This window comes from Tripterygium wilfordii, chromosome 12 (genome assembly GCF_013401445.1).
Source record: "Tripterygium wilfordii isolate XIE 37 chromosome 12, ASM1340144v1, whole genome shotgun sequence".
Classification (NCBI taxonomy): Eukaryota; Viridiplantae; Streptophyta; class Magnoliopsida; order Celastrales; family Celastraceae; genus Tripterygium; species Tripterygium wilfordii.
Window position 1 is genome coordinate 9,844,851 of NC_052243.1, and position 23,922 is coordinate 9,868,772.

Sequence of the window (23,922 nt, forward strand, 5' to 3'; positions counted from 1 at the left end):
AGTGTAGGAAACTATAATCCTTGACACACCTGCACATCACCACCACCTTGGGCCACTTTTTGGTGACAACAGATACAGGTAACTGTAAATTGGACATTTCCAAGAAGACCCAACAACCCACCAAAAGAGGCCTCTCTCCGGTGTGGAGTTGAGTTCTTGTTCGGTTCTCACTTCTCGATGATTCTTCTTCTCCACAATCATTTCCTTTCTTCATAGCATGTTAAGGTTCGAAAGTTCGAAGGAGGTTAACAATATACATCGATTTAAAATTTAAAGAGAGTATTCTGTATATCATAAATAGACCAAACCCGAGCCTAACTCGTTAGGAGGGAGTCTTCTCGATACTGCACAACTTTGTATTTGTACACAAATATAAACAGCAAGAATTCACTGACGATGACCTTCAGGCAGGGCAACGACCCTATCAAAAGGCACTATCCTTTGGGGCATTTTGCCATCTTCTTCGTCGTCGTCAAATTCCAGTAAATAACTGCACAACCAAAAAGCATACCATGTCATAAACAAAACAACAAAGTTCCACATGCTTTGCTTAGTAGTAGAATATTTGGCATTAGGGAACCATAGCATCATTCACTTAAATTGTCTTCATTTCAGAGATTACGACACCAAATAATTAGACAAACTACAGATAATGCACATAGCCAGAGACACTACATTGATAAAATTATAGCACAAATGACAGACAATGATAGGAAGATATTACTTACTCATCTGTCTTCCTCTACATATGTTTCATGGGGGTGAGCGTACAACGCAACATGCACAAATACACTTTAAGGTCAGTTGCATTAACATATTAATAATTTCTGACAACCGAAAACAAACAAACTTCCACATAGTGCTATATTTTCAGTACGAGCACAAAAAGGTGGATGAGAAAGTGATCACCTTCCTCTGAGGACTGACAACAGTTGCCTTATAAAGTGCAGTAGTCCTCGGATAAACAGCTAAAACTTGTCTCCCTGGAGGGAAATCTGGGACGCTAGAAGGTTCATTTCGCTTAGGAAAAGGTATGATGCGTGACATAGGCAGATGATATTTCCTGTAGTTATTGTGAGATAAATGAACATTGTCCACGTGAGTTTAATTAAGTACAAGCATGAAGCGCGTGCAAGAGGAATTGGCAATACCATACAACATCAAGGGAAATAATAGATGAAATACGGGTACTGCACTGTTAGTTCAATTTTAAACAAATGACAGAGCATCAATTGAGAAACCAACCTTTGGCCACTGCCTTCTTCTTCATCACCTGGCTCCTCATCAAGTACTTCAAATCTGCACATACAGATACAAGTTACAGGAAAGAACAAATAAATGACACAAAATAAGGCCAGTTGAAACAGTACCCTATTACCACCAAGTTCATTAAGCACTCATTGAAGATGAAAAAATCAAATTACGACTTCAGGGAAACAAGCAATACTGTTGAGCATCTCCATGTAGGCTCCAACTCTAAGGGATGCTCTAAAGGTTAATTCACAGCATCCCATTATCCAAATTCCAAACTAGAGTACTCAATACATATTATAAGATAATCAACAAGTGCAAATTTCATATACATACACGTACAATAGAAAAAACAGAGACATCCAAGTCACACAATACAATCCATATCACTAATACCACTACAATACACCCAGTGCTTCTTTCAGGAAAAAAAATACATGAATACAGCTATGTTCTTAGAGTTATTTATAAAGTAATTTCTTTATCATATAAAAATAACTTAGGGTACACGATATAAAACACTAAGGAAGGAATTTCTTTCATCATCGTCAACAATATGTTGGATCAGCTACATGAATCCATACGAGAAATTAGTGAGAACCCATAACTTGAATTCTCCTTCACCATTAGGATACTCGATACGAGATGATAGAAGGGAAAAGAAAAAAAAAAGAATGCTGATAAGCTGGTTGTTTCTTCGACAAATCGAGTCAAAGCAGGCTCTAGCATTAAATATGATCACACCCAACCGCATTGACCATAAGAACAGGGGTTCGGTTCCCCTCTCCACCAACACTTCCCAACCAAAGGGAAAAACATAATCATCATCAATGCCTTTGTCTCAATTAGTTTGGGTTGGCTACGCGAAGCCATCCAAAAAATTTTAAAATCAAACTCAAAAAATCTTGTAAGGTCCTAGTGCAATTTTTTTTTAACGGCCTTAGTGTAAATTGATATTCCTAGATACCTAATCTAGGAAGCTTTTCATCAAGTCATAAAAGCAGGCCAGCATAAATCACCACCAAATAATTGGCAAGTCAATACCAAATATTCTTTCTTTGGGTTTGAAACTCTGATGAAGTTCATGCAAGGCCACACAGTACACACAGATATCTATATACACACACACACACTCTGATAAGGTTCATATAATGCTTGAATACGATCATGGAGCATCAGAGGAAAACACAAGGTATTGTAAAGGCACCTACGAAGTACAATAGAAGATATATCAGCAAAGATCTTAACCTGAGCTCACCCCATATACTTGTTTAGATGTATGATGTATCTAGAGAAAGTTAACATTGATTGAATTATGACAGCAGTCATGCAGTACCAAGAACAAGTACTACAGTACATAATAATGACCTCAGTGGGAAAAGAAAAAATAAAAGAAACTACACAAGAAAAAAACTCATACCAGACTGATAAAACTCATGCAAACTTAGGATCAAATGAGCAGTGCAAGACTATAACAATTAGAGTCAGGAAGCTGATCATAAGTCATAACTTCCAGTACCCTGCCGCAAACACTAGGTGTAAAAGATTTTTCACATAGTAATAAATTTTACCGCTGGAAAATGGGTACATTTGCCATACATTTTCACTTGCATAGAAGACATTGACATAATCACGATTTCAGTTTTTTTATAATTTGATTTTATGCTGACCAGACAAATCCACCTGCATCTGGATTTATTTCTCTATAATTAGATATAATAACTTTTGAGGAATCAAAATTTTTCATAGTCCATCTATATGGCTGTAGTCATCTTTGTGGGAAAATTTCACAATTCCTGAACCATTTGATTATTTTAGAAATTAGTTATTACGAAAGACATCTCTCAATACCTCTATTTTGAGAAGATAGAATCCATATAAATATTGATCCAAACTGGTTCTATGAAGCATGCCAGGTTATGTCTTACTCTTTTGTATCCTTGTGAAAATGTATCACTTTTACAACGAACCACTCGTCCTTTTCAGAATTATCTCCCGTGACTCTAGCTGCCACCTACATAAATCAGAATGAACTGTTCAGTTTGATGAAACTGCACGGTATTCATGAATCAAAAGTTTAAAACTAATGTAAAACATTGAAGTAGGTTTGTGCCACTTTTAGTACATCAACCTCAATAATTATTTGGTAATTGCTTTTCTTATACCTGTTCGCCCTTTAGGTTAGCACAGGGCTCAAGTTGACTTCTCATTGATGGAGAGAGCCTTGAGATATCTGAATCAGTCTTCATTCGTTTTCTTTTCTGTTCATTACCATCTGCAACTTCCGTCAACAATCAAGTGACTATAGAGTGTGGTTATTTTCAACATATGCACGTTGTTGACATGGAGTACGTGGCAAAAGATTTTACATTCAGGTTCTGTTGCCCAGTTTATTAATCCCACATTCTATACTCCGCTTAATTTTCAATTACTTACATGAATAATCCAGTTTATCTAATAACTTGCATATTATCAATCAACACTGCTAAGCATGTCGAAACCAAGTCATGGAACATGCAATTAGCAATTTGAGACACTAAGGCAGTGAATGATATTAGCATATGTGTAACTCACTACCAAATTTAAAAATCAACGTCTGGTGGAATACTAGCACACAGTTTCAATTCCCGTGAGGCAAAAAATAAGCTGCAATGGAATCTTCTCACTATGAAGGAGAGGATAGATTTACTTAAGTAACAGGAGGCACAGATAGATAGCAACCTCCATGAATTCTGCATCATCTAACAGCTCGGTATACCAGTCATTTTCTGACCAGCAAAGAACTAGAAAAAAACTCTAGGGTGTGAACATTATACATGCACCAAGAGAGTGCCTCCCAAGTACATCTACCAAGACAGTGCCACCCAAGTACATCATCAATTCCATCTAGTGCTCGAATTGCATCATACAGACTTTACATGCTAAAATTAGATTCAAAGATTACAACAAATAAAACTCATTTTATTCATTAACCCATAGATTAGAGCACATACCTATCCTCTTTCGTTGTTGCCCTGGAGGCCCAGATGGCAGCAAAGCATCCAATTGACTCAGCAATGCACTGGAAAAACTGCATCAAATAATTAAGACAATAATTGGCAAAAAGGTATTGAATTCAATAATCAATATTATGAACCATAATAGGTAAACAGAGTCCAATCAGTAAAATGTGAATCAACCTATGACAAACTTTAAAAGAAGTTCAAGCCAAACTACTGCACGTACTTCGTAAGAAGTTACTGATACGGCTTAAAGCACTACCATCAAATTCTATTCTCATTATTTGTTGAAATACGACAAAAAAACAACAAAGAATTTGAAAATAAACAAATAAATAAAAGGATTAATGTAAAGGTTAAAAACTCCATTAAGTACAAACTCAAGCATACGTTACTTCACTTTCTGACAGATCTTTGGCCCGAGTATATAGATGCGTTAGCTTTGCTAGTGAAGTATCACCAGGCTTCTCAACCACCTCAGGAGCTGCATATCAATTAAAAATAAATAAAAGAAGAAGAAATTACCACAGACAAGTCATACTGGCGAAGAAACACAAACAAGCAAGTAAAGTAAGAAGCAAATATCATGGCAAAAAGAATAACTTATAATAATGCCTTGAGTTGATTGACCATCTATGAGAAAAATTCAACTGATGTAAAAAAAAATGCTCAACTTGATTACTCTAATGTTTCATAAAGTGAGATGCTACTTGCATGTGCTACTAGGAAGCACGGACTCGGCAAAATGGGTGCCGAGTCCGCGTCGCATACGCACTCAGTGCGCCCGCGTGGAGGACGCGTAGAAATACGGCTCAGACGCGGGCATCACGCGTCTGAACAGTCAACAGGCCATCGACTCACCTCTGACTCGTTGTCGACTCGCAACGGACTCGGATTTTGACTTAAAACCAGTCTCCACGCGAACAGACATACACAACAAACTTCTCCTTCCAGCCCTAAATCGCGACTCCTCCTCGAAGCAGCTAAAATCGCGACCTCGAAGCATCTGAAATCGCGAACTCTCCTCAGCCGAAATCGCGACCTCGAAGCAGCTGAATCTCAGGTATGTTCGTGATCTCCTCCTCTTCTCCCACCTCTACTCTTCTTTTCTCCCACCTCTGCTCTTCTCCCACCTCTTCTCTTCTCCATCGCGATTCCTCTAGAACCTTCTATTCCTTCAGTGGACTTAGGGCCTCATTTGTCCACAGGAACACAGCTGTGCTATTTCTCACGTGGGACCAGATCTGTGTTTGGGTCTTCTCATATGGGCTTTGGTGTGTTAAAGTCTGGTTGTGGGCCTCTCAATTCTTTGTAATATGAATTCTCACGTCACTCAAACGTCAAAATGGCTCAATTTCCTTTATTTAAACTCATATGTTGTTTTATTTTATTCTATATCTCAATATTTATTTTATATAAAATATATTTAAATATTTTTTATTTGCCGAGTCCCCCCGCACTCAAAACAAGATTCTTTGAGATTTTACGAATCCCTGTGTCCCCGCACCAGTGTCCCGTGTCCCCGCATCCGAGTCGGTGCTTCCTAGATGTGCTATCAATATCATACAACAATTCATAGAAAGAAAACCTAAAAATGACATTAAGATTATACTCCTGGCTGTTGTCCATGTCTTTTATGAGACAAGAGAAAAAATTTACCTTGATTGTGAGAAATCAACAAACTTTCTTCTCTTTCAATTCTTTACACCATATTCGACAGAATTTTTTGAAAAAAAGTTGTAACTGAAATTGCATTGGAACAATACAAACACTCGGCCTGGGTCAAAAACCCATGAAATGAAGCCACTAAATGCAAATTAATCTGTTTAAACTTTATTTATAGTAGATGATCTCTTTCTTATTTCTTGTACATTTATATTGCAACTTCATTGCGCATGTATCCCAAAAGATCTGTATCAGTAGCCTTGTTAGGATACAGAAAAATAAATATATTAATATAAATTCCTTCTATATCACTGAGGTAAAAATACCATCATGTTTGATAATGCTACAAAAAAATGTTTATAAGCAACTTAGAACCAATGGTCAAAGGATAATTGACCAAAATGTAATTTCAGACCAAATAGAAACATACAACTACAAGACACTAGTTCCTTAAGGGGACACACCATGGAATTAGAAAATATATATCAAAACTAGATGTTTGACCGGGAAGCAGATGATTGTGGCAACTATTCCAATGAAACAAATCACTAAAAGCTCTTCTGATTGGGACAAAGGATGCACAAGGGTTTCCCACGTTACAAGGAACAGTAGCATCTCTTCAAAGCTATCCCTGATCTAGAATAAAACAAGTCTCCATCGTCAGTGACTCATGATTATTCAAGTAGCGTATGTGTGCTAACAACGTCATGGGTTTTATGAACAAAAATTTACCTCAAGAATTTGTTCAAGGCATAGGTTTAAATTTTCATTCATTAGGCAAGCATGTATCCCAGTAGTGGAGATATAAGGGTGCAATCTGAAGGTTACAGGTTCAATTCCTGGAAACAATCTCTTCACATATTATGTAGGGACAAGGTTTCAAATTCTTCTGTATATCCCCAACTTCACCCACTGAGGGAACCTTATGCACGAGAGTTGTTTATCTTCTGCAGGCGAGCATGTGGCCTAGTGGTAGAATTGCAGGGTGCAACCTAGAGGCCATAGGTTCAATTCTTGGAAACAGCCTCTTCACATATTATGTCTCGCCTGTGGCCTAGTGGTAGAGTTGCAGGGTGCAACCTAGAGGCCATAGGTTCAATTCTTGGAAACAGCCTCTTCACATATTATGTGAGGGTAAGGTCTGCGTACATCCTACCTGTTCCCGATCCCGTCCCACTTCGGGAGCCTTGTGCACGGGTAGTTTTTTTTTTTTTTAATTTTGCAACACAATTTTACATTTCTTAACGAGGCAAAATAAATTTTAAAGCAAAGGCTCCAGGGGGGAGCCATCCAAGTACATAAAGTGCTTATGGTGCTGAAACATCAATTAAGATCTTATCCAAATGACTTTCAACACCAAAAGCTCTGTTTTTTTCTTTCCTTCAATATGTGCCCACAAATAACCATGTCTACACAGCATTACCTATTGCCTAGTCTGCTGGCAGTGTACATCGAACGCCGCGCTTTTAGTTCCATCTCCAAAGTTTCAGCAGCAACCCAAGACGCTCTAAGAAGGTTGACTGATGCAACCCAAATCTTCTTGGACCACTTGCAGTGTAGATATAGGTGACTAATTGATTCTAAGTTGCTTCGAAAAACAGGGGAGATATCCATGCTACGCCAAGGCAGATTAACCATTCCACATATGATATTATGACCACATGCAATCGAATAGGCATCAGGAATTCACTTTCAATTTGAACAAACAAGCATGTAGGGATAGAAGTCAGCAAATAGTGTAGTACTGAACAATAAAAAAAAACAGTTCAGAAGTTAGGACAAGTGGACAACTAAGCAGACAGAAACGTCACCATTACCATATTCCATCCCAGTCCCTTTCATGTGCAATCCTACCACAAATTCTTTCACCATTTCAACGAACAAATTCCAGCTTAAAATAAAGCTGATCTCTTGCAAACTCTTATGAACTGTACTAAATTAAGTTTCTATCAAGAAAGACGCCTAGTATTTTTCCCTAACAATAAATGTTGTTAAATTGCAGAGAATTAGGAAAATTCTGGTGCACCTCTGTACAAGCACCCTGGGACAAACAAAAGAAAAAAGAAAGAAAAAGAGAGGACTGGAGAAACATATATATCAATAACAATCATCCAGTGTAAACACAATATGCTAATTTCTCTATCTATACATGCAATAATTCCACATGCTTTTACTTTACAAACTAGAGAAGTCTATCAGTAGCCATTTTTGTAATATGAACAGCCAATGACTAATCAATGCTGCCCCAATTATCTGGATCCATCAACAACAGCAAAGTAGCAAGCAATAGAAAGTGAAAACCATTTAGTAATCTAGGAATTAACACTATCACACAAATCCATCAAGTAGGTCTCCAACTCAAACTACATTTAAGCATATTCACCTCAAGAAAAGTGAGAACCATATATCCAACAAAACAGAACCCAGAAAAACCCACATTTGCACGGCAACAAAAATCAGCATTTATTCATCCTAACAATCAATCTTAAGAGTAACCAAACCTCAATAATGCATAAAATATCAAGTTGCAATTAGTCAGACATAGACGTACAGTCGTACATATATTCTGATATTCATGTTCAGAAAATTAATAATAATGCTTATACAAGAGAATTGAGCCCTCCAAAAGGGGGGAACTCAATACACTAGGGAAGAAAAATCCCAAATGTGCATCCGAACAGCTACCCACAAACAGCATCTGTTTATATGTAAATATTAGGATAACCATATATCAATATGCAGCACATCAATCATCAGTATGAGTAATCATTACCCACAAGTATAAATACGCATATTCTAAATAAGGACACTATTATATTAGAGAGGCTTACTTGCTTGGAGCTTCCTGTGCATCTTGTTGATCTCGACTAGCACCTCCTCTTGATCTTTCCTTATCCGATCGAGTACCCTGGAGTTCTCCAAGATTGCAGTGATGTCTGGAGATGACATTGCTTCTGGGTCTGTTCTCGGACGAAAAGATCCAAATGCCAGTTATAGAAGATGATAGGCGCTCTAAACCTTGCTATATTTGGAGTTTCAATTGTCTCTTATGTTGTATCTCATTGATCTTTCTGTTACACCGCCTGAATGATATAAAAAACAATCTCACATCAGCTGACAGAAAAACATTTTGCAAGTGTTATGGCATTTATATGATTTGAGGGGAAAATAAAATTTAGTGGAAAACGCAAAATAAATGAGCATAAATATAGATTTTTGCCATTTTTTAAATTATTTATTATCTTTGTGCTGCAGCGTAGTATGATACTCCAGCTCAGCTGTTTTGGACAAAATTGGAAAAATGGAACTCCCAAATTGTCTTTTTTGAATCTGCTTGTGGTAAGAAACTAAAACATTAAACCATCAAACTATCGAAAACCTCCCAAAAAAAGGCCAATCATGAACCCAATTAATGCTCTCCTCAATCCTCTTCAACCCAATTAATGCTCGTTATCTGTTACGTCTTTGTAACATCAAAACAGCTCAGCAGCCAACACAACGCAAATTCTAGTCATACGATTCTTCTCAGTGGCTAATCGATTCATAAAATTTACCATAATTACTACACAAACAGACACTCGTGTGTAAACAACAGCTGTATAATCCAAGCCACGATTCGCATTTATATACAAATCTATACATATATATATATATATATATGATGCAAATTTCAGCATACGAAATCAACTCACACGGAAATGAAAACAGAGGATCCCCAATACCAAAAAAAACCCTCGAAGGAGGAAGCGATCACTTGTTGAAGAATTCGGGCAAACCAAAAGAGGCGTATCTGGTCCAATGCTTCCACAACAACCGGGTGTCTCAAACGAATTACATAAGCCGATGACTGAGACAAAGAAGCGAGGAGAGACAATGAAGTTGTCTTTAGGGGGTTCTCTTCAATTGTTCAGGGGGTGTTGTCGGGTTCCGATGGGAGCTCTTAGCGTATGTTTCGATTGGAAACGATAAAACGTGGAGCCCATAGGTCAGTATGACACGTGGACTACTGATGCTCTTCTTTATTTGGGAACCATCGGAATGATAGGCATCAATTCATGCCCCACAACTATAGTGAATCAATTAATGGATGGATTTGTGTGGGTTGCTCATATTTATAGGGCTGGGACTTGGTCGGTTTTATTAGTCATTATCGATCAACCGACCCATTATCAGTAGGCCGATACTCAACTATCAACTGACCCATGTATAAATGGGTCGGTTGATGGTTTTGAAAATGTTATAAAGTCGGTTGGCCGATAATATTAGTCAACCGACTATTTAAAAGAAAATTAAAAAAATGAGTATCAAATATTAGACTTATTATTAGTACTTAATTAATAATAATTATTATTGAAATAATAGTTGTTACTTATTACTTATTTTTATTATTTACTATTTTACTTTTTACAGTTACATCGTCTCTCTCACACTCTCTCAGACTCAGTCAATCTCAGTCTCTCAGACCTAAACCTAAATCGTCAATCGATCGACCACGTGAGCAACGACGGATCCTATCTACGCTACTCCCACCTCCCGCATCCACCGGCCTGACCATAGTTCATTCTTATACTAGTCGTCGTGTTCGAACTTCGAAGATTCTGAGGGCCAGAGGCGCTGAGCAACGGCGGACCCTAAATCGCCGCCTTTCTTTCTAGGTATATTCCTGGATCTTTCACTCTTTTGGTTCTCTTTTTCTTTATTGAAAATTTCCTGGTATATTCGTATCAATGCTTTTGTTGTATGTTTCCTTTTCTATTTGCCTTTTCTCTTTCAGACTTTCAGTTTCTAAAAATCTAATAAGATTCAAATCAAGCTAGTGAGTTTCTTTTGTGATTCTACTTTAGTATATTTAATTATTCCTTGTAACAATGGAAATTTGGAGAATAAATTAGGTAAGTGTAGATTGTGCCGTAGAGAGAATAATATGTCTTCTCCTGCATGTTTATAACTTTCTGTGTTATTGTTTTATGATTGTATCTATTTTATAGCAATTTATATCAAGAATAATTGTATTGTTATTGTTATTCTGTTTTATAGCTGCACGGGTCTCATTGATTTTTCTTTTGTTGTTGTCATTTTGACTCAATCATAGAATGACGAAGCGATGACCTCCACCTACACCTACACCTCCACCTCCACCTCCACCTCCAGTCCTCCACCTCCTCCCCCACCTCCACCTCCACCTCCACCTCCACCTCCAACTCCACAACCTCAACCTTCTCAAGGTCTTCCTTAGTCTCAAGTGAGTGTCACTCAACCAATACAACAAAGTTTTAAGCCGGGAAAGAAGAAATATGAAGTATGAAATCACTTCTAGTATAAGATGAATGAAGATGGCTCCTATGTCTTGCCCGTGGTGGCGGTTTGCAATTATTGCAAGACCAAAGAGTATCCTTGTGGGTCAAAGAATTATCGCACAACTAATATGAGGCATCATGTGTTCCATTCATTTTCTGAATCTCCGGTGAGGAAGGACAAGAGTGATCCCAAGCAACCATTGTTGGCAAATAACCCCAAAGGTGAGCTTGTTCCCTTGCATTATGACAAAGATTATGCTAGGAAGAAGTTGATAGAGATGGTAATCATTGACGAGCTCCCATTCAATATGGTGGAGGCAACCAGGTATAGAGCTTTTTGTCAAGCTCTAAACCCTCAATTTATTGTGCCTTGTCACAAGACGATTGCTAAAGTTGTCATGAGTAGTTTCTTAGAGGAGAAGGCAAAACTAAAAAGTATTTTGTGTGGTGGTACAAGAGTGTCTTTAACTACGGACACTTGGACCTCCATCTAAAATATTAATTACATGGTAGTCACTGCTCACTTTATAGATGATGAATGGAATTTGCACAAAAGAATTCTCTCTTTTTGTCAAATTGTCAACCATAAGGGTGACACCATATCCAAAGCTTTGGAGAAGTGTTTGTTGGGGGATTGGGGGGTTGAGAAAATTTTTACAATTGCGTTAGATAATTCCTCAGCCAATGACAAGGCCATTGATATTTCTAAGGGAAGGCTTGCTAGAAGTAAGGGAATTGTGTTAAGGGGAGCTCATTTGCATATGAGATGTTGTTGCCATGTGCTTAATTTGATTGTACAAGACAGGATGGAAATTTTAATCGAGTCAATTAAAGGAATTAGATTGGCGGTTAAGTGGCTAAGATCATCACCACAAATGTTAGCAAAGTTTAGGGAATTTGCTCATAATGAAGGTATGCAAGGAATGCCAATTGTATGCATGGGTGTGTGTACTAGGTGGAACTCCACCTATCTTATGTTTTGAAGCTTCCACGAGGACCACCGCCACCATTTATCTTTGAATTTTTGATTCTTTGTAAGACTTTATACTGTTTAAACTTTAAATTTTATTTGATGTTATGAAATATTGATTATCTGTTATGCTAATTTTTTCAGGTCTTTGGTTGAACTTGAACGTGTTGAAGATGGTTTACTGGCTGCTTAGTTACTTGCTTTCTGGTTGCTTGGTTATTTAGTTATTTTAGTCATTTGCTGAATATGTGACTCTATCATCAAAGGTTGAATGTGACATGTGGTCATGCGGGATGTAAGGATGTTGTAGCCTGAAGGTTTTAGTTTTGTATGCAACAGGTATTAGACTTTGTTATACAGGTTTTAGACTTTTTTATGCAGGTTTTATCATTTATCCAGGTTTTACATGCACTTATGCAGGTTTTTTATGCTTTTATATGCAGATTTTATATTCAGGTTTTCTTATACTTTTATATGCAAGTTTTATATTGTAGATTTTAGTGTTTCTGTTCCTGTAATTTTCTTCCAATTGCAGCAATTTTTTAATTAATTTTTGAGGCAAATTAGGGGAAAAACACATAATAAAGTCGGTATACCTGCAACAGACCCAGACCCGAACCAAAAACCATTTGTAGGTATACCTGCAACCGACCCATCAACCAACCCGAAAAGGTCGTTTGCCAACCGACACCCGATCCATAAAGGTAAGGCCGATAATAGTTTTGACATTTGGACAACTTCGGTTGGTCGGGTTGATTGCATTATCGACCGATAATCAACCGACCCGACCCAGTACCAGTACCAGCCCTACATATTAAGTTGGGGTTAATAGAGTTAGTGGTTACTAAAACATTGTTTGTGTTTCAATTTGATCATTGAGAGTCAAATTATACCAATTTAATCACCTATAAAGTTTAATTTATGTCAATTTGATCATCCTAACAGAATTTGTCAATTGCGGTCGATCAACCTACTAATGTGGCGAGTTGACCGTTAAATTTCACTGATACAAGGTGATTGATACTCTTCATCTAGAATAGAAAGCACTCTGGTGACTGAAGTAAGTGCAGTGAATCCTCATCTTGAGCACTAGCTCATGTGCCTTGAGTCTACCATGAAGATCTCAACAAGTAAATTAGGGGAATATTGGGTCTTCGAATCTGGGATTTAGAAAATTAGAGGAAATATTAGAATTTTTAGAAAATTGGTTTTTGATTTATTTATTTTGTCATTACATATGTATCAAAGTGATTTGTCCATGTGATTTTTTTTAAAAAAAAATTAGTTACTTCCAGGTAGTAAATTATTTTCCACATAAAATACTTGCATTAACAGTCAATCTCTCACATCATAACTTCAGTGATCGAAAATGGCAAATTATGGCCGGATGATCAAATTGACACAAATTAAACTTTAGGCGATTAAATTGGCACAATTTGACTTTGAGTGATCAAATTGGAATATGGACAATCTTTAGGTGACCACAACAAAAGAAGTTGATCTCCCTCAGATCTGGGAGCGAATCACTATGAATCAAATATACATCACCGGTACACACTAGAAACGTTGATGATCGAAAATCCGCGACGGATGGAGGAGATCTAGAGCTGGAGAGAAAAAATCTTGAATCAACTCTTATTCAAACTCAAAACATGAAAACATGTATAAAGAAGGAGATCGAAAACAACTGTAGGGGAGGAGTAAGTGGAAAAGAAGGATCTCCACCTCCCCTTACAAACAGATCTGGAGGAGTTGAGAAAAGTTGCAGGAAAATATTCTAGAAAATTGAAGAGTTATAGAAAAATTAAATCAAATCTAAAATTTCGATCTGGTCCAATATCGGTTTATTCTAGAATTTTTGTCTGATTTGATTTCTATATTTTAAAACCAGAAAATTTGTTATTCTTTCACTTTTGGACCAAAACGGGATTGAAAAATTGCATAAACACACAGTGAATTATCTCTTTAAGGTGTATATGAAAACTTTACAGAGGTTGCGACATACAAAATGAAATTATATGTTTAATTCAAGTGTGTAATAAATTGTCCATGCATCCAACTTTGTATCATTTTAAGGATGACTTTTGGCTGATCATGTATACAACTCACAAGATTGATTCACATTGAGAAAATATAAGGGTATACTTGGTTTCTATGCATTTTAGGTTTCTATTGTTCGGGAAACAAAAAAGAACCCCCCGAAAACACTTTTTGTTGGCCATTTTAGAAAACACGAAAAACAAGAAATCACTTTTTTTTGGTCAAGCAAAGAACGGGTTACAACGAGCAAGCATGAGTCTCAAAGTTATGATCAGGAGGCTCATGACCATCATACAACCAAAGCTGAAGTTCTCGAAACATGTGATTGGGAATGCTGCCAGATAAATCTCTAACAGTGGCCCATTTGGCGAGAGAATCCACCCAGGTATTCTGACACCTGTGAATAATGGTAATGGATCAATTATGAAACCCATCAAGCTTGTGTCAGCCTCAATAATCAAATCCTCAATAGCCCATTTCGAAACTAAGTTGGGCTGCTTAATTACATTCACCACCACTAAGGCATCCCCTTCAAGATTAACATTCTGAATTGAAAGCTCCACACATCTAGCCAACCCTAATAATAAGGCCTTTGTCTTGTTTGGGTGAAACAAAACAGAAAATAAAAGACAAACTAAAATGATCCCAAAATTTAGTTGTTTTTTGACTCTCCTAGTTTTAAATAAGGTTGTCAAAAGGTTTGTTATCACAGTGGAATCTACACAGGCCAAAATTTCATTTTTATGTCATTAGGAAAATCGACAACCGACCATTAAATTATTTTTCTTATGTAAAACCGACATTCGGTTTTCGGTCGGTTACGTTCGGTCTTCGGTTTTCCACCATCAACAAAAAGTAAACAAACCCTCCTTACTATAATTATCAGCAACACGAAACAACTAGCGAAATTAGCATTTCATATACACAATTTTATCACCAATCAACAAAACACAAAAACAAAAGCAAACAATTTCAAATTGACATTAGCCATAAAAAGATAGAATCAAATCCATACATTCACATGAGAAACTTGATCAATCGCCATTGCTTTAGCTGTGTCATCCCTTTTGCTACTGCTTGAGAAGCCCTCACACTTCCACTTCCACTTCCTAACCTCATCGGCATCAACATTTTTTTTAGCTAATAGCTTCTTGAATCCTAAAAGACCAGTACCAGCAATTGCATGCGTTGAGATTGTGAGAGACCATGAGGCGTTGAGATACTTTGAGATGGAGGGAGGCCAGAGCGATAGGAAGTGGCGTCATGCGGCGACTGTGAGAGAGAGTGAGAGGAAGAGACAGTGAGAGATAGACAGAGACAACACGGTTGAGAGACTTTGAGAGTCAGAGAGAGTGTGCGGCTGTGAGAATCAGAGATGAGATGCCTTTTAATTTTAGGTTTAACCTAAAATCTTGGCCATTGACATAAAAGATCAATGGTCCAGATAATAGAAGATTATTTGTAATATATTTATACATAATATAGATATTGTCTAAAATATAAAGATAATAGTCCATATAATAGAAGATTAAACAATACATAATCTATATACAACATTTATTAAATAAAACTATTTATTTCGGTCAGTTCGGTTTTAACCGAAAGACCTTTACAATAAAATTTAAACCAACCAAAAATTCGGTTTTATTATTTCAACAAAATCAATCAATCAGTTTTCAATAAGATTTAATATATGAACCGCCCAACCAGTCGGTTTGGTCAGGCGGTCCGATCTTTTTAATTAATTTTCACAGCCCTAGTTTTAAACCATCAATCAAAGAATGTACAACTTGAGCTCTTCCAAAATTAGTTTCGCCAGACCATTTCATTTGTATGCACCCACCATAAGTTTCATTATCAGATAAAAAGGCCAGAAAAAAACTTCTTTAAGATATCATAATGCTTTACATTGAAGTCAAAACTCTACAAACTTATCTTAATAAATGATACAATATGGTGCATCCACGGTATTGTCTGCTCTGGCATACCTCTAAGAGACTTCCAACCCTCCCCTCATGGATTTATTTCAAACGGTACATATCTTGTTTGAGTTTGATCGTTCCTTTTATAAGGGTTATGGTAGGTTCGTTGAGATTGTCATACCTAAGGGATTTTTCTATTGTTGAGACTATTAGGATTCTTTATCTTAACGTTGAGATAGTTGAGATGTGAGGATTCGTGAGGCATTGGGATTCGTACAGATTCTCTGTCATCTTCTTTTCGTCTATTGACTTGACTTCCTGGGTTGACTCCACCCTGGGTTGACTGTAGGAAGATTTTCTCTGAGACATCTTCACTTTTTGTGTCACTTGTCATGCTGACCAAGCATGACTAGAAGTTTTAGTAGTCAATAGGAAATTTCATATTTTTAATTTTATTAGGATTGCCTTATGTTTAGTATTTATAAGGTTGTAGCTGTTTCGATAAAAAAAAGAGATAATTGATGAATTAATAATATTTTTGAGGTTTCTCTCAATTTTCTTGGTGGATTCCAATTTATGTTGACTTAGTCGTTAACTAACCAATCGATCTTTACTTCCATACTGTGTTAGTTCGCTAATCATATTAGCCATCATGGTTAGGTGTTGTAGCATCGTAGTATGTGAACGCCTTACAAACCTTTCCAAGTTAAGGGTCAACTGGCGCAATCAGATGCTAGAAGTACAAGTTGCAACTTCATTGTATCTGCACAATGCATAAGTCGATTTGTGTTTCTCAAAATGAAGCATCATATCGTTTCGCATGCTACTCAACATCAGTATGTGAGCTATGTGATCTTTGCTTTTGAATGTCTGATAGAGTTTCATATTGCGCTTATACTGCCAAGTGGTTGCATGTTCAGGTTGAACTTCTGGATTTGTTACAATTTTTAGTATTTCTTGCTTCTTCAAGCAAATACTGATTTTTATGATACCAAATATCGTAATTCTTACCAATCAAATTTTCCCTTAATTTAGGTCAACGACTATACTTTTTGTAGCAGTCATCTAGTCAGAGATCATAATTCAAGTTCATAATTTTGTATAACATCCATCACATGTTGTTGCTTCATATTTCAAATTAAATGTCCTAATAGTCTAGCATGTGCCATAAAAATAATGTATATGCAAGCATATACTCAACTTTATAAGCATACTTAAACCATACTAGTTTAATTTAAATAGAGCAACATGAGAATATTATAAGAAAACAAACTTCCTTAAATAATATTCAACCCAAATCTTTTATATCAAATGAAAAATCTTAACATTGAATTAAATGACTAATAATAATTTAAAGTATTAACATTGAATTAAATGTCTGGCGATTGCATCTATTATGCTCATCTTTCTCTCCTTTTTTCCCTTGACAATGTTCAACACAGAGTGCTAAAGGTTTTGTTTCTCATCTAAAAAAAATTCTGAATGTGACAGATGAATCTCCCATCAAACCTTTTACCTTCCATTGATCTCACATACATTGAGGACAAGTACTCTGGTCTTTCAACCGAAGCTTTATTCAATGCTTGGTCTTCAATAAAGGGCAACAGAACCAGCGTTACTCAATACAAGTACAATGAAACAAAGGTATTCTCTTTATTTAAATGTATTTGTGCTCTAAACCTAAATCAATAACATGTTTATATCTCTTTGTTGACTCTCTCTGTTTCGACTACCAATTATTCCATAGTTCTGATGCAGATATGGGTTACAACAAATCTTCGAGGGGCTGAGAGACTACCCCTGGTATAGTTGAATCTGAGTCAGATTTCTATCTTCGTCGACTATGGGGTCAGCCTAATGAGGTGCGTCTTCTATGGTAAATTTAGCATGAAAATATTGTCTGTGTTGTAAACTCATAACATTCATCATGTGAATGGAAACTAGTTTGCTACAAAAGTATAAATATTACTGGTGAAGAACATGTGACAGAAGACATGATGAGTTTTAAGCTAAGAAGCACAGACACTCTGTTTTGGACAGTGTCAATGTTCGACACGTGACCACACGTGTAGGATACGTTAATTTGAGTCCGATTATTTTATTTTATTTTTAATTGTGCGACACGTTATGGACACTTTTTTGTCGTTATTTTATTTTTTTAAATCTGCCTTATATTTTAATCCAAACAGAGACCGAATAAAATTGAAACGCAGACCCTACCTGCCTTATCGTGCCTACCTGCCTTATCATCTCTTTGAGATCGAAGAAGACGAAGATCGCAAATCCTTGGTCAACATCGACCAACATTATTTTATGTTTAATCTTGTGGATGTTATATTGAAATGAAATATAAATTATATATATATATATATACACAACGGTTCTCTTATGCGGTATCAAATTGTGGTATTAATTTACGGTATCAATTAATGACCGTTAGATGAATCGTACGGTTGACACAATTTCCTTCTCTCTCCATATTCTCGTTCACTTCTCTCACGTGTTCACTTCTCTCTCGTTCCCACTGCCATTGCCTCTTTCTGTGATTGATCATCTCCGACCGACGACCACCTCCAACAGAAGAAACCTCCAATCGACGACACTCAACAAGAAGACCACCTCCATTAGGTCAATGGGAAGCCCTAAATCAACCTCCCCAAAGCCCAAATCCAAGGCCTCCAAGCCTAATGAAATTACCAATCTGGCTCTTCCTTGGCCTCAAAGCTTAAATTAGGTTCATGGCCATTTGGTATGTGGCACCAGTATTTTTTAAACCAAATGGCATAACTACCCATTCAAGACACCCTAATGACCGTGGGCATCTAAAAGCAGTTTTATGCACATCATTTTCATCAATGAAAATTTGGTTATACCCAGAGTATCCATCCATGAACGAATAAATTTCATATGCTACAGTTGCATCTATTAAAGAATCTACTGTGGGCATAAGATATTCATCTTTGGGTGTGGCCAAATTAAGATTTTTGAAGTCTATGCATACTCTTAATTTCCCATTCTTTTTCATCACAGGCACAATATTAGACAGCTATTCTACATATCTTGTAGTTCTAATAAATTTGGCCTTTAATAATCGTTCAATTTCTTTCTTTATTTTTGGGATTACGTTAGGGGCAAATCTTCTAGAAGGTTGTTTGTAAGGTTTTGAAATTCGGCCTGGTTGATAACTTATGCTCTACCAATTGTCTGTCTAACCTGGGCATTTCATCATATTCCCAAGCAAAACAATCAATATACTCTTTAAGTAAAGCAATAATATTTGACCTCTGTACAGAGTAGCTTGCTAACGAAAGTTGGCCGATGTTCTCCTCCTTGTCCAAGCTCCACTTCCATCAGCGGTCTTGGGCTTTCGCGAATCCTTGTTTCTCTGCCTCATCCATGGTACCCGCCAAATTTATCTCATCCATAACACTTCTTTCCTTCAAGCAATCTATTTCACATAAGTTTGCGAGATGGCCTCCCATTTGATGGGCCATGAGCCTGGCTTTGAAATCTTGCATTGCAAGCTTCTTTTCTTGTGCAGCTCGTATTTCCCTTCACATTCCTGGTGATAAGCCATTAGTCTGGCTTTAGTGACCATTATTGAGGCCTGTTTTGCTGTTAGGTTGCTTATCATTAAAAAATATTTTCAGTCTGTGAGCCATTGGTTGGCCTTTCAAAGGCCACTAAACTTGGCCTCATTGAATTGAGTAAATCAGTCAATTGTTCCACTGAGTAATCTTCATTTACAGTTGTTACTATAAAATTTTCCCCATCTTAGGTCAATCTAATAGGCCCATAGTTTCCTTTATACATGTGATATTCGGCCAAGTTTGCTTCAGCAGTAAAGGGTTTGTTGTCTGCTTGAACCACTTCAGCTTCGTCCTTCTGGCTCCAAAAAATCAGGCAATGATACAATAATGATGGAATACATCTATGCAATGTATCCAATCTCTTCCCAATAATATATTACAGTTGGTTGGTCCATCAATGATGAAGCAAATGGTCATCCTAGTTGCACTCCCAATAGTAATATCCAACGGCACTACCCCTTTGGCCGATGAAGCTCCCCCATTAAAGCTGGTTAACATTACTTTGGTCAAAATTAGGTCGACCTCTGACTTTGCAAACTTCTTAAGCATGTGATATGGGATGGCATTGATGACGGCCCCGTTATCCACCATTACCATAGTTACAGGAACTTCATTGATCGTAGCTCGTACATAAAGAGGGCGTAGGTGTTTGGTCAATTTCCTAGGTGGTTTGCTAAGTACCACTTTTTTGGCCTCGTTAATTTCTATTTTCCCCTCTTCTTCTACAAGCCTTTTGCTTCCATTCTAATCTCCATAACATCCAAAGATTCTGGGTGAGCGGCTTCTTCGATTTCTCCCCATCCTATAGGCTCTAACTGGCTAGTTGATGTTGCATTCTTCCTTGCACTAGCCCTTGGCACCCGCCTTGTGACATTGGGTGTTCCATACAGAACGAGGAACACATAACCTAATTCTCTTAAAGGTCTTACAACAAGATTCCCTGACTTGTACAATTCCTTTAACAATCGACCTACGGATATTCTCCTTTTCTAAGCTTCTACTACAATATCAATTTCTTCCTCAACATCAGTCATTCCATCATCTTCTTTTGTGTGCTGATCTATGACAAAAGCAGCCGCTTCATCCTCGATTCTTTCTTGCTCATGTTCGCTCTCATTGTTGTCTTCATCTGAGGATGTTGTCTTCTTAAACTTGCTAGACAAGAGGTAGTTGTTGGCTACTACAGGCGGCATTGTCCCGAAATGTATTGTGATTGGAGTGGTAATATCTTCGCTTTCATCATCTTTCTTTCTATAGAACTTAGACTTTCCGCTGGTTGACTTCTGAGGAATGTCTATTTCCATACCAGTCTCTTCTTCTTGATTCTTAGCAGTGTTTTTAGTAGTTTCAGTGTCTATCCCGCTATATGTTCCTGAGTGATCCAACCTACCACTAACTTCAGAACGAACATAGCCATATTTCTTCCTCATCATTTGGCCATAATTCCTCTGATATCTTCGTTGTTAAGTGCATATCATCTCATCGAAGGGAATTGATTTTCGTGTATAAGCGCCGTAGGAATGCCATATGTCAACCTTATGTAATTGAGGTCGGAAAGTCCTGACGTTCTACACGAAGTTTGAATGCTCTCCATAAAATATTGGTGAATATCTTCTTGGATGCCACATGGGTGGTTGCCTCCTTGGCATAAAAATTTCTTCTTGCATCACCCCTGGCTGCCAATCGACTGGTTGCCTGTTTTTTTCATAATCTTCTTTGCGTCCCATTTAATCGTTCAACTTCTGAATTAATCTTATGCTGTTGCTGCATCTTATGCACAAATCTTCTACCTTGTCAGGATCATATGTGGTCTTTCCTTTAGCCTCGATCCTGTCCAAAACGTTGGGACGTTTCTCATCCATTTCCTCGTCTAGTACTAACTTGAACTTCGGTAGACTCAATTTGGTCAAATCAGGTGTGACCATATTTATCCCAATTGTCTTTGAGAAGGGGTCTTCGTCTACCTTCATTTTCCCTTTGTCGAATGCAATTCGTCAAGACTCAATGACATTCTGTAAGAGATTACAAAAAACCAAACAACTGTTAGTAGTGTGGGACCATGCATTATGCCATTTGCAATATCGCTTCCCGCGAATTTGTTCAGGATTGAGGAGCTTATGTTTTGTCGCTCAATTTAATATGTTTATCTTTGTACATTTGGTCGATTATCTCGTCAGTTTTTGACAAGTCAAAAGAAAACGTTCTATTTTTCTTTTCTTTTGGTGTTTCTTCTTTGTCTACATCTTCTTTCTTAATTAAAGCTTTATAAACGTAAGTCTTTCCTTACACTAATTCAGCCAAACGTACATCGGCCGGAGCCTTCTCATATTCTAAGTCATCTTTAATATCTACCTCATTCATTTCATAATTTGGGTCCTTACTTGAATTTTTCATTTGCTCTTCTTCTCTTAGCAATTGCTCATATCTGATGACATTCGCGTAAAAGTTGAAAAAGATCAGGGAATTCTTGATCTTGGAATTTCTTTTTTAAATCAAAGTTCAAGCAACTCTACACGATCTGAACGAATTCTCTCTCGGGCTATATTACCCATTTTTAAAAAAATGAAAAATGAACCTAAATAGTCTATTAGAACAATGGCAAAATCATAAATATGGGAGTGGTACATTTTGATAAGTGCTGAGGGTAGAAGGGTCTTTTGGAAAAAAAAATTTATTTTTAGCTAACAATCAGATGTGGCTTCCCGTGTAAGCCAGATCAAAGAACCATTTTCTTTGAGATTTTTCTTGAACAAGTGAGAAGATGAGTAGTGGATGATGGGTGGCTTGGGTAGTGAATCCGGCTTGGTCAAAATAGTTTGAAGCTTATAATTGTTGTATCTACAACTGGGTTTACTCTTATGAAGTGTTGGAAGGACGATTTGAAGTATGAGGGTTTGAGAAACTCTTTAAGGTAAGACATTGATCTTTGGTTGTTTGATTTAAATTTCTGGGCGAAGTAGATGGTTTTAATGGAGATCTCTCTTGCTTGTGATGTTGTGATTACCAAAAATAGAGACTAGGGCCATGCTCAAGAATGTTCTTGAAAGGAAATTGAAGATTTGTGTTTACTAAGGTAAGGGCTTTAATAGCATTGTAAATTTGAATTTGAGATTTAATGTGGGAGCTAATATGAGATTATTCCAGGTATATGAGCTACTGGAACTTTTGTTGAAGTTGGAGATTTGGTGGAAATACGCACGGGTAAGTACCAAGTGGTGCTAAATGTGAGATTTTATTATTTAAAATGATAAATGGAATTTATTGGAGCCTAATGAGGTCAGATGTGAATCTTTTGTAGCGAATCCGGTGAATTAAAAAAAATCATCAAGGAGGCAAGGAAAGTAATAAAGCTTTCAAGGGTAAGTGTGATTTATGGATCCAGCATATCTTATAAGCCTTTGAGTTGTGAAAAATAATTGTTTTGGATTTGGATATTGGAGATGTGGATATGAGTTTGACATGATTGGGAATTATTGAAGTATTGGATTTTTCTTGAATTGGTTGTGTTATATAATTTTTGGGATTCGCATTGGTGTGCCATTATGCTGTCGGATTTTTTTAACATGTCATTAATAATGGGGACACATTGGGAGATTCTAAGTAGGTAAATTGTGTTTTGTTTAGGTGACTAGTTGACCGGTGAATTATGTGAGTAATGGAGGAAGTAGATTGTGTTTTGGTTGCTAATACCAGGTGAGTGAATAGACAACTTGTTCGATACATTGGATTCCTTTTCTTTATGGCCCTGCACTTTCTTCCAGATTTGCATCCAATATGACTTTATTGATGAATCCAACATTTTTGGTTATGTAACCGTGCTTGATATATGATGATGGCATCGTTCTCTCGTATGTTATGGGACAAGCATGTTTTATGGTTCCTTATTTCCAGTCTGACACTGTACTAGTCTATTCGATTCTTGGTCACATGTTTGTTCCCGGAGCAACTTTGGTCAAGATATTGTGCGCTAACAACAGTATTCGTTAGCCTTGGTGCCAAGCATGATTCGGCACTGAGTGTGCTGCCTGATTCGGTACTGATTGTGCTGCCTATTACTGCACTATAGGTGATGCCTATTTATTCTATGTGGAAGTCCTCCCGCCTGATCACTGCTCCTAGATATCTACTGGTTTATTCATCATGTTACGTATGTTTAATGTTATCGATATCCCGTATCTTTTCTAGCAT

The 23,922-nt window shown here is 37.1% G+C and overlaps 1 protein-coding gene and 1 long non-coding RNA gene across 4 annotated transcripts; one reads left to right on the forward strand and one right to left on the reverse strand.

Annotated features, from left to right (window-relative positions):
• Positions 1–245: 245 nt before the first annotated feature.
• Positions 246–9,842, reverse strand: LOC120010719 (SAGA-associated factor 29 homolog A-like). 3 transcript variants are annotated; one of them, XM_038861529.1, is made up of 10 exons: positions 9,638–9,842; positions 8,747–8,998; positions 4,641–4,734; positions 4,245–4,321; positions 3,417–3,532; positions 3,180–3,265; positions 1,246–1,299; positions 910–1,063; positions 729–742; positions 246–490 (listed from the first exon to the last, which is right to left on the reverse strand). In XM_038861529.1, exons 2-10 carry the CDS (start codon positions 8,862–8,864, stop codon positions 388–390), a joined length of 816 nt encoding a protein of 271 aa, XP_038717457.1. In that variant the 5' UTR covers positions 8,865–8,998; positions 9,638–9,842; the 3' UTR covers positions 246–387. The 3 variants fall into 3 exon arrangements, with proteins under 3 accessions (XP_038717457.1, XP_038717456.1, XP_038717458.1); XM_038861528.1 differs by having other exon boundaries at positions 9,608–9,842; XM_038861530.1 differs by having other exon boundaries at positions 3,417–3,526; positions 9,608–9,841.
• Positions 9,843–22,433: 12,591 nt separating this feature from the next.
• Positions 22,434–23,381, forward strand: LOC120010725. The gene is made up of 5 exons (XR_005470905.1): positions 22,434–22,645; positions 22,748–22,807; positions 22,879–22,935; positions 23,033–23,093; positions 23,359–23,381. It is a non-coding gene; the product is annotated as an uncharacterized LOC120010725 (long non-coding RNA).
• Positions 23,382–23,922: the final 541 nt, after the last annotated feature.